This window comes from Mustelus asterias, chromosome 11 (genome assembly GCF_964213995.1).
Source record: "Mustelus asterias chromosome 11, sMusAst1.hap1.1, whole genome shotgun sequence".
NCBI lineage: Eukaryota > Metazoa > Chordata > Chondrichthyes > Carcharhiniformes > Triakidae > Mustelus > Mustelus asterias.
The window spans coordinates 40,199,822-40,216,224 of record NC_135811.1 but is presented as its reverse complement, the minus strand read 5'-3'; the positions used below and the strand labels follow the sequence as shown (position 1 = coordinate 40,216,224).

Below are 16,403 nucleotides of genomic sequence, written 5' to 3'. Positions count from 1 at the left end.
GGAAAGGATGTCCCGAGGCATGGTACACTGGGGAGACCATGCAGAAGCTACGACAACGGATGAATGAACACCGCTCGACAATCACCAGGCAAGAGTGTTCTCTTCCTGTTGGGGAACACTTTAGCGGTCAGGGGCATTCGGCCTCTGATCTTCGGGTAAGCGTTCTCCAAGGCAGCCTTCACGACACACGACAATGCAGAGTCGCTGAGCAGAGACTGATAGCCAAGTTCCGCACACATGAGGATGGCCTCAACAGGGATCTTGGGTTCATGTTATACTATCTGTAACCTCCATGACTTGCCTGGGCTTGCAAAATCTCACTAACTGTCCTGGCTGGAGACAATACACATCTCTTTAACCTGTGCTTAACCCTCTCTCCACTCACACTGTCTGTACCTTTAAGACTTGATTACCTGTAAAGACTCGCATTCCAATCATTATTTTGTAAATTGAGTTTGTGTCTTTATATGCCCTGTTTGTGAACAGAACTCCCATTTACCTGACGAAGGAGCAGCGCTCCGAAAGCTAGTGGCTTTTGCTGCCAAATAAACCTGTTGGACTTTAACCTGGTGTTGTGAAAGAACATAGCCAGGGATAGATTGAACCTCACTTGTTTAAGAATGTATCCCATAGGATGCCAGCACTAGAACATAGAACACAGAACAGTAAGGCACAGGAACAGGCCCTTCGGCCCTCGATGTTGTGCTGAACATGACATCAAATTAAACTAATCCCTTCTGCCTGCCCTTGGTCCATATCCCTCTATTCGTTGTACATTCATGCGCATATCTAAAAGCCCCTTAAACACTCCTATCGTATCTGCCTGCATCACCACCCCTGGCAGCGCGTTCCAGACCACTCACAGTGTAAAAAACTTACGTCTCCTTTGAACTTTCCCCTCTCACTTTAAGTGCATGCTCCCTTGTATTAGACTTTTTAACTCTGGAGGAAAAGATTCTGACTGTCAACCGTATCTATGCCTCTCATTATTTTATAGACTTCTATCAGGATTGTGCTGGACTTTATAGAAGTGCTATGGACTTCTATGAAAATTGTTTGAACCAGTGACATCAATAAATTTAGTCGAACACGTTAGAGATGAAAATGTTGGATTGTGTTACTTACTATGACACTCTTGACATAGCCGGCTGTCTCCAATGCCTAAGAAAAAATAAAGATTGCAGGTCAGAATCAGAAAAACAACCCTGGCAATAAGGCAACAGGCAGGGTGAAAGTCTCACATTTATAAATGCACTACTTTTACAGCTTTGTTTCTTCTAACTTCATCCTTTCTCACGACACAACTAAAACTGCATTTTCCAAATGTCAATATTTAAAAGGTTTCATTCCTATGCCTGGAATTGATTTAAAATTGACACCAGGATAACCACTTGCACCGATGCAGCAGATTTAATAAAAGTGATCGCCAGACTGACAGATTGGTTTAATAACAGTGGAATTTATACAGCAGCCTTAGTGAGACAAACCCATGCCAGGCACTTCATAAAGGAATCAATAATCATACCAAGCAGCAGCTGGGAGACGGGTTAGCGAGGGAGACCAAAGGCATGTTTGAAGAGGTAGATTTTGACGAGACTTTGAAGATGGGGAAAATTGTAGCAAGATATGAATGTTTAGGAAATGGATTCACAGGTGAAGAGGTGTGTATGAAGGCCCTCTCAGCAATGGTGGAACAGGAATAAGGGAGTGCGCACCACAGGCACGACTTAGAAGAGCAGAGGTTGCTAGCTTGGACGTAGGGCTGGAGGAATATAAATAGGTAGATTGCAGCAATTTGTAAATGAGAACAAGGATTGTGAAATCAATGCCCAGAGTAAAGAGGAGCCAGTGGAGACAGCTAGGATAGGACTGATAGTTGTGTAGAACATAATCTTGTATAGGGTGGAGGCAAAGTTCAGTATGACTGAGGGTAGGGTAGTGTAGCACAGATGGCCAGTGAGGGGAGCACTGAGAAAGCTGAGCCTCGCAGTATGTAAGGTGCAAGGAGATGTCACACCAGAATTTTTTCCATTTCTGATCTTAATTATTACATCATTGTGAGAGACGCTGAGAAAAGGCTTCAGCGTTTACAAGGGAACAAAATGGAAGGCTGGTCACGCAGGCCAGTAAGTGAGAGAGCAGTGAGGAAAGTATTGGGAGCGTGGAAGCAGAGAGGGACGTGAGGGAACAGTGAGGAAATTGCTGGAAGTGAGAGAGCAATGTTACAGCCTCTTGGTTGTTGGAAGTACAAGACAGCACTATAATAATGAAGGAAGGAAAATAATAAAATAAATGTTACAATACATGACAGTAATTAGTGCCAAGTCTGAATGTCCTATTAAACATGCTATAAAGTGAAAGCCAGCGAACATTTATCCAAGAGCCTGGTGCTTTACTTAAATATTTAAACATAATTACTAAAATAAAATGCGTTGCATTTGGGTTTCCTTTAACTCCAATTTCAGACGATCAATTTCAGTGCTGGTACATCATATTCATTTTACACATTAGAGCTGGGATTCTCCCAAAAAAATTCTATGTCCCCAATGTGCAGGAAAATGGGAGTAAATCCCGCTTGTTTTTAAGCGTGATTTCCAGAATGAATCTCAGACACTGTGCATCACAGTTTGCCCTAGCATGATTCACACTGGAAATCTGTGGGTGGGGCCTATTCCCAGAAGCATAGCGCTGAGCAGGACACTGTACATACGCTGATCAGTCAGTGTGGGGAAGAGTGCATGTGCAGTGGCCCCGCATTTCCAGCCTCCAGATCGCCCGCAACCCCCCCCCCCCGATCACTGGCCTACTGACCCCCCCACCCGAGCTCCCCCCCCCCGCCCTATCACTGACCTACTGACCTCCCCCCCACCCCCCCCGCCCATTCACTGACCTACTGACCACCCCCCACCCCCCCGCCCCCCCCCCCGCCCGATCGCTCGCCTCCTGGACCTCCCCGGGCCAGCCCCTATGTACCCCACACCCTGGCCAACTCTGATCTCCCCGACGCCCCACTTGGCCGGCCCCGATCTCCTGATCCCACCTTCCTTCCCCCACAGCCCCGACCCCTCGACAGCCCCGTTCCCCACTGGCAGCCCCACTCCCCACCCCACCCGGATGGCTAACTCCATTGCTGTCACTCCCTCCCTCTCCCAGTGATCCCATTGCAGAGTGGCAGCGGGTCCCTCCCACCCCCATTGATTTCCCCCCCTCATATGCCCTGCCCCTAGTAGGCCCTGCCCTCTCTAGCCCCACCTCCTTGACACTGCCCAATGCCTGGTGGGCAGTGCCAGTTTGCCCCTTGGGCAGTGCCAGGGTGCCTGTTCCCCGTTCATGGGGAGAAGGAGTAAATTCCACTGGAGTGAACTACTCCTGGAGGGATGGAAGCCGTTAGTGGGCCCCGAGGCTTCAGTCCTAGGATGGTTAATGAAATGGAAATCGTGATTTCCATATTGTAATCAGCTCTGTGCCGATTTCCAGCATGGAGCTGATTACACTGGAAATCTTAGTCGCGGAGACTCGCAGAGTCCGTGGCACCCAGCAAGAAGCCTGCGAAACAGCCTCTGCTGATGTCTCCCGGCCTGCTGCGCTGAGCGGGACTTCCAGCCCCACATGTGCCCTAGAGAGCAGTGGTGGCAGGAAGGCATTGGACTGGACACCTGATTAGTTTTACCAGTACCTGCCTTAAAATACATTGATGGTGGATTATAAAACTCACCATATAATCTACCTGCTGTAGTAGGAAACAATCTACCTAAAGCTGCTACATGTGTGTGCAGTCTGTAGGTTTGACCATTCTGAGAGAGGGAGGGGGGGGGGGTAGAGTGGATTGTTCTGTGCGAGGGAATGCAGCATTCTCCAGCATCATAACTAGACAGATGAAGAACTGAGACCAGCTGTGTTAGGTCTACATGTGTCTAGGTTTCCCCACAAGGTGGAACTCAGCATATACAAGGAATAAGCATGGGTCCAATCTAGAGATTTTAATGAGTTAGAAGGGGTTCCCACATCTGCTCACATTTTCCGTTGGTTTTCTTGGTAGATATTCCAGCCCGTGGGGCCCCGTCTCTTTCCTTGTGGCCTGAGGAGCTGTGTATGTCAAACCGAATGTCTGAATAACATGCAGGCAAGTGGTAGAATTAATTTTAAGAAGCTCCACAGACTCCTAAGGAAATTTTACACCACTTGGGACCTTTAATTTGTTTTGTCCTAGCAACGGAAAGAAGGCCATGCGTTTAGTGCTCCACAGCACACCTGCTGGCCTGGAAGACTTGAAGCAGCATTCAGGTTTCTGTCACATTTCTTTGTCCAACTGCGGGGGACAGGCTTCTGCTGAGATCACCACGGATCAAACAATTGCAGCAAAGATGAAAAACAAAGGCAGCTCCCTCCTGCAGTGTTAGGCCCTTTGTAGGGGAAAACCACCTCCAGATGTACAAAATATTCACAAAATAGTGATGTTCCCTGATTTAATGGGCGGTCTATGTTTTTACTCTTGTCTGCAGTAGATGAAATATTCCACTGCTTTCCATTCAATATTAATGACAAGGGATCAGAACTCTAACTTTCTTAGCCTTAATAACTTGAGTATTGCAGTTGTAAAGAAGTAAAAAAAATGGCCAGCTATTTGATCTGGTGGGAATAACATCACAGCTAAACCTCATTGTATCCTCTCCTAACATCCAAAGATGCATATCTTCCAATGGAGCTTTTACAATATCAACTGATGTTTCTTCCCACCTCTAGCCCTGAGACAGAGGACAAATGTAGTGCAACCAATACTGCCTTGCCTGAGATCAGAAAATTCAGCACAGACCAGAATCCAAACCTGTACAACTCAGTGACAGCCAGTAAAGGAGGATAAATGTTTAATCATGGGTTAAAAACTGCATTTGCCATTTAGAAGCTGGTGATTTGCTAATTTATTGATTTTTTGAAGAAATAATAACTAAAGCCAAACCCACGTAAAGAAGGTAATTTAATCTGGAAGTAACACTGACAATGGTATATTGTTCCTCTTTATTGAAATATTTAATCTCTTACCTTGCTGAGGTCATCAATGATGTTCTGTTGTTCAACAACCTGCATTCGAAGAAATTCAATTTCTTTTTCTTCGTGACTCTGGTCTAGATCATTCAGAGAGCTTGGCCGGCGTATAGTCCCCACTCTTTCTTTCTACACGGAGAATGAGCAGCAACGCAAAACAGAAACATATTTGGAAAAAGTCAAAAGGCAGCACAGTAAACATTTTACATAAATGTCCAGCCTATTTTGTCATGACTTTTGCCTCCCTTTTAAGAATAATAATAAATGGTTTGATTATTCACAAACCTGTTGGAAACATTAAAGAACAAGTTGAAAATGCCACCAGTCAACTGATAATGATCCCATCCAACTTGGAGTACCTCAAAGGAAGGAATCATCCTTACAACTGTGTATTTTTCTAAGCTGCACAGGTAAGGGGATTATTATAATTTTCCAGTTTCATAAAGAAGTGGGGCAAGCTGATTTATTTTTTCATATTCTGGTCCCTCTCCTTCAGAAGGCTGACAATGCCTCATTTTGACCCTTTACTGTGGCACTAAATGAATTTTAGATGTGTGTAGACGGTGATAGCATCAGCAGAGCCACAACCCAACGGTGAAAATAAGTGGATGGAATTTTAATAAAGACAGTAAACAAAGTACTTGTTGTTACTACAACAGCGCTAAAGTATTCCTTCCTATTTCAAATACTGGTCACAAGTGGAATTCAAGAGGATTTAAAATACACTTGATAAGATGCTGATAGTTTTGTAGAATTTTTCGGGAGGTAATTAATTGCAGCATCAGTGAATAATGAATTATCTTGGAGTAAGCAGAAAATGAACTGTGCTCCAATCAACGTACAGAGGCAAGATGTCAGTGCTGAGGACTAGAACATCTTCCAATGTCAGCCATTTTACCACGAGAATTTCTAAAGTAATGTCCGTGCAAGATATTTCAATGGAACACGTGACCCATGCACTGACTTAATGTGAAATGGGAATGGCAATGTATCCGCTGTGATTGTGACTGCTGATCCGCTTCACTCCTTTGGAGCACTAAGTTTAAGTTTATTAGTGTCACAAGTGGGCTCACATTAACACTGCAATGAAATTACTGCTGTGCAGGAAGTAAAAAAAAATATTGGGAATAAGAATAAAGAATAAACCTTATCTAAAGGAATTAATTAATACGATTTAAAAAGAAAAAGAAATGCTTTACTTTGGACAGAAAAAGAATGTGCTATTTGTGCTACATTGCGGAAAGCGATTACCTTCCTAATGTCCCTTTAGAGGATTGGTGTGGTGCCAATTGGAAAATGTGTTCAGGGTTCATTTAAAAATTCTCATTGCAAATTATCTGAGACCATTCGTATAATTCCAACCCCTTTGGGGAACCCTGAATGGGAGTATATCAGCAATAACATCACCAAAGAGAATTCAGAGGAAGCTCACTTCTGATTGTTGGTTGCAATCCTACATCTATCTAATTGTAGAATACAGCAAACGTGTTTAGTGGAACAAATCAATCTCTTGCCAATGTGTTGAGTACAATCCCAAACCATGCAGCCATTTCCAGTCCCGCCTGCCTTGGGAAAAGATGCAAAGGTCCGTTGACCTCGAGCAGGATATTCCAGCCTTGGGGTGAGCGAGGCCGGAAAACCCTGCGCATGGACTTCATGCTGATGGCCTACTCCATCATCAAAGTGCATTTTGCATATCAGAGAATTGTGACAAGGATGCCAATCCTTCACAAGGTTACCAGTTAGAAAAACACCATAAGATTTGTAGCTTTTGGAGTCAGACTGCTGCTGTTCCACCTTAAACTTCCTTGATTAATTTGCAATGGATTACATGGACCTACATGCAAAGGTCCATTGACCTCAGATGGGATTTTCTGGTTTTGGGGCAAGCACGGCCGCAAAATCCCACCCATAGTGTAAGTGAAATGCTTTGACAGCTTTCACATATGAAGAAACTTGTATGGAGTAAAGTTTCTAAGTGAAAGAATATAGCTTCGCTGTTAAAAGAGAAGTTTTCCATATAAACACTGGAGCTTAACTAAACAGCTAACAGATTGCAACCTTGCTCAGTCAAGGCTGTCCATGTTGAATAAAGGAGTTACAGTCACCCTTGAAGTTTTATGGGATGGTTTAAGGGAAGCCTAGATGGTGCAGTTCAAGTGTTAACAGGGCCAAGAGATCTCAACAGATGACTGCTGCTGAGAGACAAAGACCATTATTAATGGGAAGTTCTTTTCAAGGATGTGCTTTACTAATAGAAGACTAGACTTGGAGGTGAGCTGTTAGAGTATTCATGGAGTGGAACACTACATGCTCAAAACCTGTGAGATTGACCACCATGGAATCTTGTGATGTTTGTCAGATTGTATACCAATAGATTATCCACTGTTCAACTGTTTAATTATAACCACTGCATTTTAGCTTGTTTATTTTGCATTGTAATTTATTTAATATGTATATTAAACATATATTTCCTATGAAAAAAGGCTCCCTAGTCTCTGAGTGTCACAGACAAAATGTAATATTAATAACATACCCGAAGAACCACAGTGAGCAAAGCTTCATCCAAGCACATTCTTTCTTTGGTAGTTAATGGGTGAAAGATCAATTGAATGAGAATGCTGAGTTGCACAAAACTCCATAGTAATATGTTAGATCATAAATATATCCTTAGCAAAACCTAGAACACTGGTCAATAAATTGAATGCACACTTGTTCATCACTTGGTTAAATAATCACTGGAGCGTGTGACAGGCCATAGAGGATTGGTCCCTTTATAATTGATGCCCCAGGCAATTTTCTGTGGCCCCAGTACATACCATCGGGAGGCAGTTCATCAGATAGTTGTGCTTGTCATAGTTGTCTTCCATCATGCACCATTGTTGTCCCATATCATACTTTTATAAAAAAACTTCAAACAGAACAGCTATAAATAGCCACAACCAGAATTCCTGTGCTCTAAATAAAAAATATCCTGTGCTTTTAATTTTTGATCCCAAGGGAAACTGGAGGCGGAATTTTTAGCTCCCGCCAGCGATGGGAATTATGTTGGGGGGGGTTACTAAATTCGGTGTGATGGAAAATGCTAGTTTCTGCTGGCGAGAAATTCGTTTGGAATTTGTTCCCCCGACCTTAAAGGTGGGTTAAAGGCTGAGCTACTTCAGGAACCACATTCGCATTACTTGCGTCTCATAGATGAAATTAAAAGGCCAACCCCTGAAATTACATTCCCCCTCCAAATTCATTGCCCTACCAATGAGTATTTGGGACGGTCTGTTTCACCATTGTATATGAGTGACATGCACTGGCTTAGCTTCACTTCACCCATGGCATGGAGGTCAGTATTTGCTGCTTCTGCCTTCCTTCAAGAGCTTTACTGTGAGATATCGGGTTGCTGTATCACAAGCTGTGCTCTGGCAGGACCAGTGGGAAGGGGTGAGATGGAGGCAAGGTTGAGGGTGGGTAAGGAATAGAGTGGAATCGTGGAAGACTGTTCTAAATGAAGAATAATAAGACTGTCCAAAGAAGAGTCAGACTTTCCTGAGACTCAGGCCACACTGTCTGGACCATTTCAAAGAGGGTAAAATGGGGCTGAGGCCACATTGTAAGGAGCCATATTGAAGAGACTCTCCCAGGGCCGAGTACTTGCTGTCGGGGGGCGTATTGAAGAGACTGTTCTGGGGTTGTACCAGCCATGTTAGAAGGCTCTACATGACATCCCTGTCTTGGTCTCGGTCTTGAGTGGGGGAGGCTTTGCTGCCAGTGGCGGCCGTGCACACTAAGGTGCACACAGCCTGGCCAGTCACATAAAGAATTTGGTCTTGGGGGTTCAAGTCATGGGATTGTGAGACAGAGGAACATTCAGGATGCCAGGCTGGCACTGCCCAAGGGCACCCCCTTCTGCCCCCGACCTCCCGGGGGGGCCTCAATGGCTTCCGGTTCCACCGACAGGTCCCCGTTGATGGAAACCATACGTGATCCTCGCCAGCAAATGTCTTCACCGGTGAGACCACAGAGGCAAGTGAGCCTGGGCGATTCCATCCCGGGCTTGCCAATAATATTTAAATTCTATTTAAAATAGATTTTAAATATTGAGATCAGCCTCCCGCCTTTTTTGGGCGTGAGGCTGATCTCGCTGGATATCCAGTGCCAGTAAAATCACAAGTGGTGAGACATCAGTTCTCCCACGATCTTACCGGCTCGCCCCGTCCAATAGCCGGCGGGGCGAGATGGTTAGATCATCCCCACAATATTTATGCAATTATAAAGGGCTGAGGATTTAAATCTCTTCCTGACACTTAGAGGTACCAAGCATGCTTTGTTCAGTTTTGAACACATAATAACACTTCTACAAAGGGGACAAGTATTCTAATGCTCCTCAACACTTCCACAATGTGTGTGAATGTAATGTTCAACTTACCTTTGCAGGGCGGAGTCCTATAATCAATCATTGTGTTTCAAACATGTATACTTCACAATACAGCATCTAACTCTTGAACAGAGGTGAGATTCTCCGGCCTCCCAGCTACATGTTTCCCGCCGGTGGGAGGTGGCGCGTTGTTGGCTAGCGATGGATTCTCTGGTACCGCCGCTGTCAATGAGAATTCCCTTTGATGTCACCCCACACCAGTGAGAAACCCATTGCACTGCCAGCTGAACCGGAGAATCCTGCCAGCATGAACAGCTGGAGAATTGCGGCCCAGATGTTTTATGTGTCACTCAAACCTGTTAATGAAAGATTTTCAGGAGCAAGTGACTGGTTTTTTTGGTTCTCCATTTGGGATTGGGGCTCCCCCGTGGGTCACAACTCCTCTCAGGTGTCATGAGGTACATGTCCTTACTGAAGGAGCTTGGATCTTCTAAAATTGTGGAGTCGGGGTGTGATTTGCCCACCACACAATGGAGACAACAAGGGCTCCATAAGTACCAATTTCATGATATGCTGAAATGTGTCCCCTTTAAGGGAATCCAATAACACACCTCTAGCCAGTAAAACCACATAGACTACCCCTTCGGAGTGAAAAAGCCTTCTTCAATGAGCTTGCAATGACTACTTCTTTCTGAGATGTGTGAACCGCATGACCTATGAACTGTCCCTTTAGTTTAATTGTTTACCATTAATAAAGGTGCATTATCTTCTTGAATGGTATCTTTCTCGAGTATGTATCTGTTGCGTGTGAATGCCGAGTGATTGGTGCGGCGTTAGAACTTTGGGGTGAATTTATGAATAAATAATCCTCTTAATTTAAACTCATGAAATCTTGCTACTGAGTGACCACACATTCAGGGGTTGAGAAACACAAACACCATCTTCAAAAGCTTACTAATTACAGACAGTAAGGGAAAAGAAACAAGGGTTTTGGCTTCTCTCCAATCCCATCTGTAACACTGCAAACAGAATCTTGTCTAAAATTTAATATTCTATTTGATCATCAATCAGCCCAACAGGAAGACTACAATTTCAATCCTGGTAGTGTTTCAGTTCAAAATGTAGTCATATTTTTACGCAGGCAACCTTTGAATGAATGTTGATTCTCTTAAATGCAGCAGTCAGATTTTTCTGGACTCCTGCAATTGATAAACATTGAAGATGTGGTTTCAGTGCTGTATCTAACCTGTGACTGAGGTGTCAATTAGAAACTTTGACCTCACCTTTGTGATAAGGAGAGCTCCTTCAGTAAGGGCATGTGGCACAGGTGAGCCTTAGTTCCACCCATCCATTTCTGCACACAAAATAAAAACTCAGCGCCGCTGAATTATTATTTTAATGTCGAAGATGAAAAATATTTCTGATTTAACAATGTTGGTTTAAAAGCATTTTCCCTGTCACTGTGTGCTGATTTGCAGTCCGTATCACTCAAGCTGAGCCGATTGCCAGAGCTGGCATTGCTGCTTGGTCATCGCTTAAAGAAGGATTTACCATCAGTACCGCTGGGCTATAAATATTTCCCTTCAGATAGCACAGTACAAGATTCATGCACAATCCACTTGCATTGGAAGACAAGAGTGGAGGAACAAGAGTGAGGAGAAAGAGTAGTTTGTATGTTAGAGAGTCACGGAGGCAGGAGGGAAGGTTGCGAAGGGGGCAGCAAATGCTCGTCATAACAGAAAGACAAATACTTTTTCTTTCTTAATTAAACTACAGGAACATATTCATCATCTTTGTTTGGATAATGCATTAATATATTGGTGGTTCTTCAAGTTCTCTTACTCATTTTTAAAAATTCTTTTGCGACATGGGCGTCACCAGCTGGACCAGCATTTATTGCTCATCTCTTGAGGGGCAGTTAAGAGTCAACCACATTGCTGAGGCTCTGGAGTCACATGTAGGCCAGACTGAGTAAGGAATCTGTAATAAGTGAACACAAATTTAAGGATTTCAAACACACGGGTCATTGAAAGTGGAGCTGTGTGCAATTTGTGTAGGTCATTGCATTGTGCAGTCCATTTTTATTCAGGTATGGGATGGGAGTATTCCTGCCAATAATTGTCCTTGAGAAAGTTGTGGTGAGCTCCCCTCTTGCACCACTGCAGTCCTGTGACCCACAGTGCTGTTAAGAAAGGATGCCAGGATTTTGCCTCAGTCACACAGCCGGAATTTTACCACCCTGCCCACCACAGGAATGGGAGTGGGCGAGGGACGGAACATGGAAATATCCTTTGATCTCGGGCAGAATTTTGCAGTTTCGGGACGAGCGAGGCCATAAAATCCTGTCCCACGTGTGTGGCTTGGAGGGGAACTTGCAGATGGCTGTGTTCCCATGCACCTACTGCCCTTGTCCTTCGAGGTGATAGAGGTCGCAAGTTTGCATGGTGCTGTTGAAGAAGCCAAGGCAAGCTGCAATAATGCATACTGTAGAAGGTACATACTGCTGCCACTGTGTGTGAGTGATGGAGGGGGTGAATGGTTAAGGTGGTGGTGATGGGGGTCCCAATCAAGTGGGCAGCTTTATTCTGGATGTAAGACACCATGAGTGCAATCTATATGTTGGACCTTTGCCAAACCTAACACTCTGTAAAATTCCACAGTCCTCTCACATTGCTGCTGCTTGCTCATAGGGAAAGATTAAATTACTTCCTTGACCAAGCAAGACATCTATCACTTGCTTCACACAGTTATTTACTGCAGATTGATTAATGTCACTGTGCTGCCAATGTCACTTTAGAATGATTCAGAAGCATAGAAGTTCAAAAGCTGTTGCCAGCTATTGGCAATCCAATGTACACGGACAGCTTTGGCTGCTGGTCATCCTTCATTATGCAACACAAATCACTCACAGCCTCTCAATGTGAATCGCATCCTGCATAAACATTCACCTATTGAAAGATGTATTAATCCTGTATGAGCAAGGCTAGTACTGGATGAGCAAACAGCATCTCTAATGCAATCTGATGGAGCAAGTACCCACATCCATAAATCCATTCTTTTCTCCAAAAAAACACAAGTGCGGTTCCTGGTTGAGAGTTGATTGGGCTGTTTTTGGATGAGGTTGGAGCAAAAATGCCAGCTGCCACAAATAGTTGCAGCAAATCAGAAATAATAAAACAGAAATGTAAATTCCCTTTGCAGTCTTCAGAAAGGTCTTCTGTAAAAGAATACAGGGGTAACCAGGCTTCACAGTGAGGTGGGGAGGGCTGGCATTGAACTCGAGAGTCTTGTCTGAATGCCACCGATGAATGCCCAGACAGCAGGATTTGCTGTCCATTTACACATGATTGTGGGGGGCTCTCGAATCCTGACTCAATGCTGTGGTGCCGGGGAAGGGGCTGGGAGGAAAACATTCCACAGGATGGCCTGTGGCTCCTGCTGCAGGGAGGCAGGGAGGGAGGGCCATTCAGCTTTCATTAAATGCTGGCTCCTGTCCCCCAACCTAGTCTCCAATTGAGAGGTTGCCCCCTGGCAGGTGGGGTACCCCTGCCACCTTTGGGGACCTGGAAGCCATCATTAACAAATCTTAATTGTCCAGACATTTAAGTATAGTTTAAAGTTTATTTATTAGTATCAGAAGTAGGCTTACATTAACTTTGCAATAAAGTTACTGTGAAAATCCCCTAGTTGCCACACTCTGGCGCCTGTTCGGGTACACTGAGGGAGAATTTATGATGGCCAATGCACATAACCAGCACATCTTTCGGAGTGTGGGAGGAAACCCACGCGGACACAGGGAGAACGTGCAAACTCCACACAGACAGTGACCCAAGGCCGGGAATCGAACCTGGATCCCTGGTGCTGTGAGGTAGCAGTGCTAACCATTGTGCTACCGTGCCACCCCTAGTATCAGTATTGATCGTATTGAATGGTGGAGCAGGCTCGATGGACTGAATGGCCTACTCCTGTTCCTATGTTTCTATGTTCCTATAATTGGGACTGTTGGCTACCCATTGCTTGTGCGTAAGTAGTCCTGCCTCCACGTTAGTGGTCCAGAGGTGGTTGAAAACAGAATTCCACACCACCTGCGCACCTCCATTGCTGGATCCAGCATGGTCTACAATCCAACTCTCTGACATATCCAGAAGTGCACTCAATGCTGAAGGTGTTGTCCTCAATGCCTACCTCTCCTCAAGCCCAAGCCTCCACATCTGTTGTTGAGAATGGTGATCCTCATTGTTCCTTACCCCTAGCTCTGGAGACCTTAATCTCATGTCCAGATGTTGCCATGCTTGTGCTCAGTTGCATTCACATTCTTTATTGTAATCCCTTCTATGGCCCCATGAGTTGTTTAGCATAATGGGAGCTCCACTTTTAGTGCCCTTGATTCCCATTAGGGCTTCAAAATGGAGTTCAGGCAATAGACCCTTTTTGATATGGGAATTATTGCGCCCAATTGTATGAATATGACCCTGACTCAGTCCCATTGTAAATGTTTTGGTATTTTTGTGGTGCCGGAGGAGCAGCTGTCCAATCTTGGGCTCACACCAAAAATGTTGGGCGGGATTCTCCGGCCACACTCACCTCAAAACCAGAGAATCCCACCCAATCCCACTCAATGGACCTTTGCACGGTCCGCTCCCCGTCTGCTACAATTCCAGTGGCAGGCGGGACGGGAGAATTCCGGCCGTTATTCCCATCACTCCCCCAACGTTCTTAATCGCAACCATGACTATCCTCGCAGGCGACAGGTCCAGCCCGATTTTCAGGCTTCAGTCTAATGAGTCGCATCTGGCTTGGGAAGCTCATCTGCCCAATTTAAATTGACTCGGGGCATCAAAAACACAAGGGCCGTTTCATCCTTACTGGATAGGTAGCTGGCCAACTGGCCCCACTGGTTAGACAGTTATTTAACCCCATGTAGGGTTGCCAATGTTGGTTATACATTTCGCTGCAGGTTTTATCATATTAATCTCCAGCAACCAACTACATGGTTAAATAGCTTTCAATCCTCATCTCCAATATTTTAGTAATTGATTAAACAAAAATGTTCACAGAGAATGAAAACAAAAACGCCCTATGATTTTCCTCCCATGTCCAGAAAATTAATCTTTAATTTTTGGAGAGTATGGAACACTACAAGAGTTGGCAACCCTAACCCCAGCGAACCTTTATTGAAACTGTAGAGAGTGTAGCTAGCTGAGAGTATTTGCAGTTCATTGGCAGTACTGGCAGTCTAAGGAGTAACAAAGGTTTTTTTTCCTTCTGGTATCATTACACATTCTCTTTAACACTCATAGTAAAGAATGCTGGTCGAAAGCAGGCAGAGGGCAGTGTTGAAATACAGACTGGATAGATGGAGATATTTTAATATTTTAATTTTTGAAAAAGGTGAATCTCAATAGCAAGAAAACAAATTTCAATTCATTCACAGAAAGCAAATTAGTTAGATAATTGCGGGTTTACAAAATAGGTTCTTCCTGCTGTAGTCACCCTTATTATTAGGAAAAGAGTATTGAGGTGTAGTGACTTTTAAGGGGCATCTAGACAAATACATGAATAGGATGGGAATAGAGGGATATGGTCCCTGGAAGGGTAAGGGGATTTAGTTCACATGGGCAGCATGGTCGGTGCAGGCTTGGAGGGCCGAAGGGCCTGTTCCTGTGCTGTAATTTTCTTTGTTCTTTGATCCTGCTGACAAACCTCTCATTATTTTATTCTGCTGCTGTTTGTGTTGGGTACCATTGGAAGCGTTATCCGGTAATCAGCACTACTAACAGGAACAAATTAAAGAGAGGACCAAATGACCATGCATGGGACAATCCCAGCATTTGTGGTTTGAATGTTTACAGTATCTTTAAGCAACATATGATACAGTTCCCATAATGACAACTTGCCACGTGATAAAGAAGGGAATTTGCTTGACAACCTACCATCCTTAAGTTTTCTTGTGTAAGAAACTTCAGCTTATTTTCCATACGCCGCAGGGCATGGCTCATTTCTTCATTCTTCCGACTGAGACGTCTCTTTTTGTCCAGGAGGGGTTTGTACTGACTTTCCGCTTCGCGCAAACGCTTGAGCTAAAGTAAAAACAGGGAATGAGAGAGATCGAACTGAATGGTCATAAACTTACAAGACAAGGGCCTGAGCTTTCGCAATGGAAATACTGGCAGATACAGTGCTATATGTAAATTTCCTGTTTGATTGACAACAACATAAATAGAATCCTTATTGATCCCAAATTTAATTTAAATATTGAAACCTCTAATTAGAAAATGTATCTATAAACTGAAGCACAACATAAATAAGCATGGTATCTTCTGTATCTAATATCATCACTTTTCTTCATGTTCTGAACCTATTCTTATTTAAATTACTAACATATTTTGATGTAACATCGTTCTAAATACATACAATGTTTATTTATAACATTACCCATACATAATGCATAAGAAATAATATTACAGATCTATTATATATTAAAAGTACTGAGTAGATTGCAATATTTTTTCTCACACACATTAAAACCTCCCATGTCAGGCTTTGTAAATGAGAAAACCCATTTTAAATCGTAACCATGTACCTACCGTACCTGTACTGTGATTTACATCTGTAATGTAAAGAGGTTTGTTATGGAATGTTAACTCCAAGCTCAGCACTGGAATAGTACCTGCATGCTTAGAATCAGGATTACATGTAACTGAACAGTTCCATTTCAAAAACTTTTTTTTTGTCACTTTTCACCCTCTGGAATTTTATATGCAGCCGCTTGAATCCTCGGTCCATCCTAAATGAGAAGCAATGTTTACGTGTGGACAGAAATCCATCCCACAGGGTTTCACCCCACTTCAAACAGCCCCTGTGTCTCCTACTCAACAAATCAGATCCCAAGTCTCTTCCTGCAGAACTCTGCACCCCAAAGTCATGATGTGGAGATGCCGGTGTTGGACTGGGGTAAACACAGTAAGAAGTTTAACAACACCAGGTTAAA

The 16,403-nt window shown here is 43.9% G+C and overlaps 1 protein-coding gene across 18 annotated transcripts in view; it reads right to left on the bottom strand.

The window, feature by feature from the left end:
* Positions 1-16,403, bottom strand: part of jakmip3 (Janus kinase and microtubule interacting protein 3) — a 133,183-nt gene that overhangs the window by 44,282 nt on the left and 72,498 nt on the right. For 15 of the 18 annotated variants that reach the window (XM_078224380.1, XM_078224378.1, XM_078224383.1 and 12 more), the window contains 3 exons: positions 15,346-15,492; positions 5,041-5,172; positions 1,126-1,161 (listed from right to left, as the gene is read on the bottom strand). In XM_078224380.1, coding sequence (XP_078080506.1) covers positions 1,126-1,161; positions 5,041-5,172; positions 15,346-15,492 — 315 coding nt within the window. The remainder of the gene's footprint in view (positions 1-1,125; positions 1,162-5,040; positions 5,173-15,345; positions 15,493-16,403) is intronic. The other 3 variants (XM_078224381.1, XM_078224385.1, XM_078224388.1) reach the window with 1 other exon arrangement.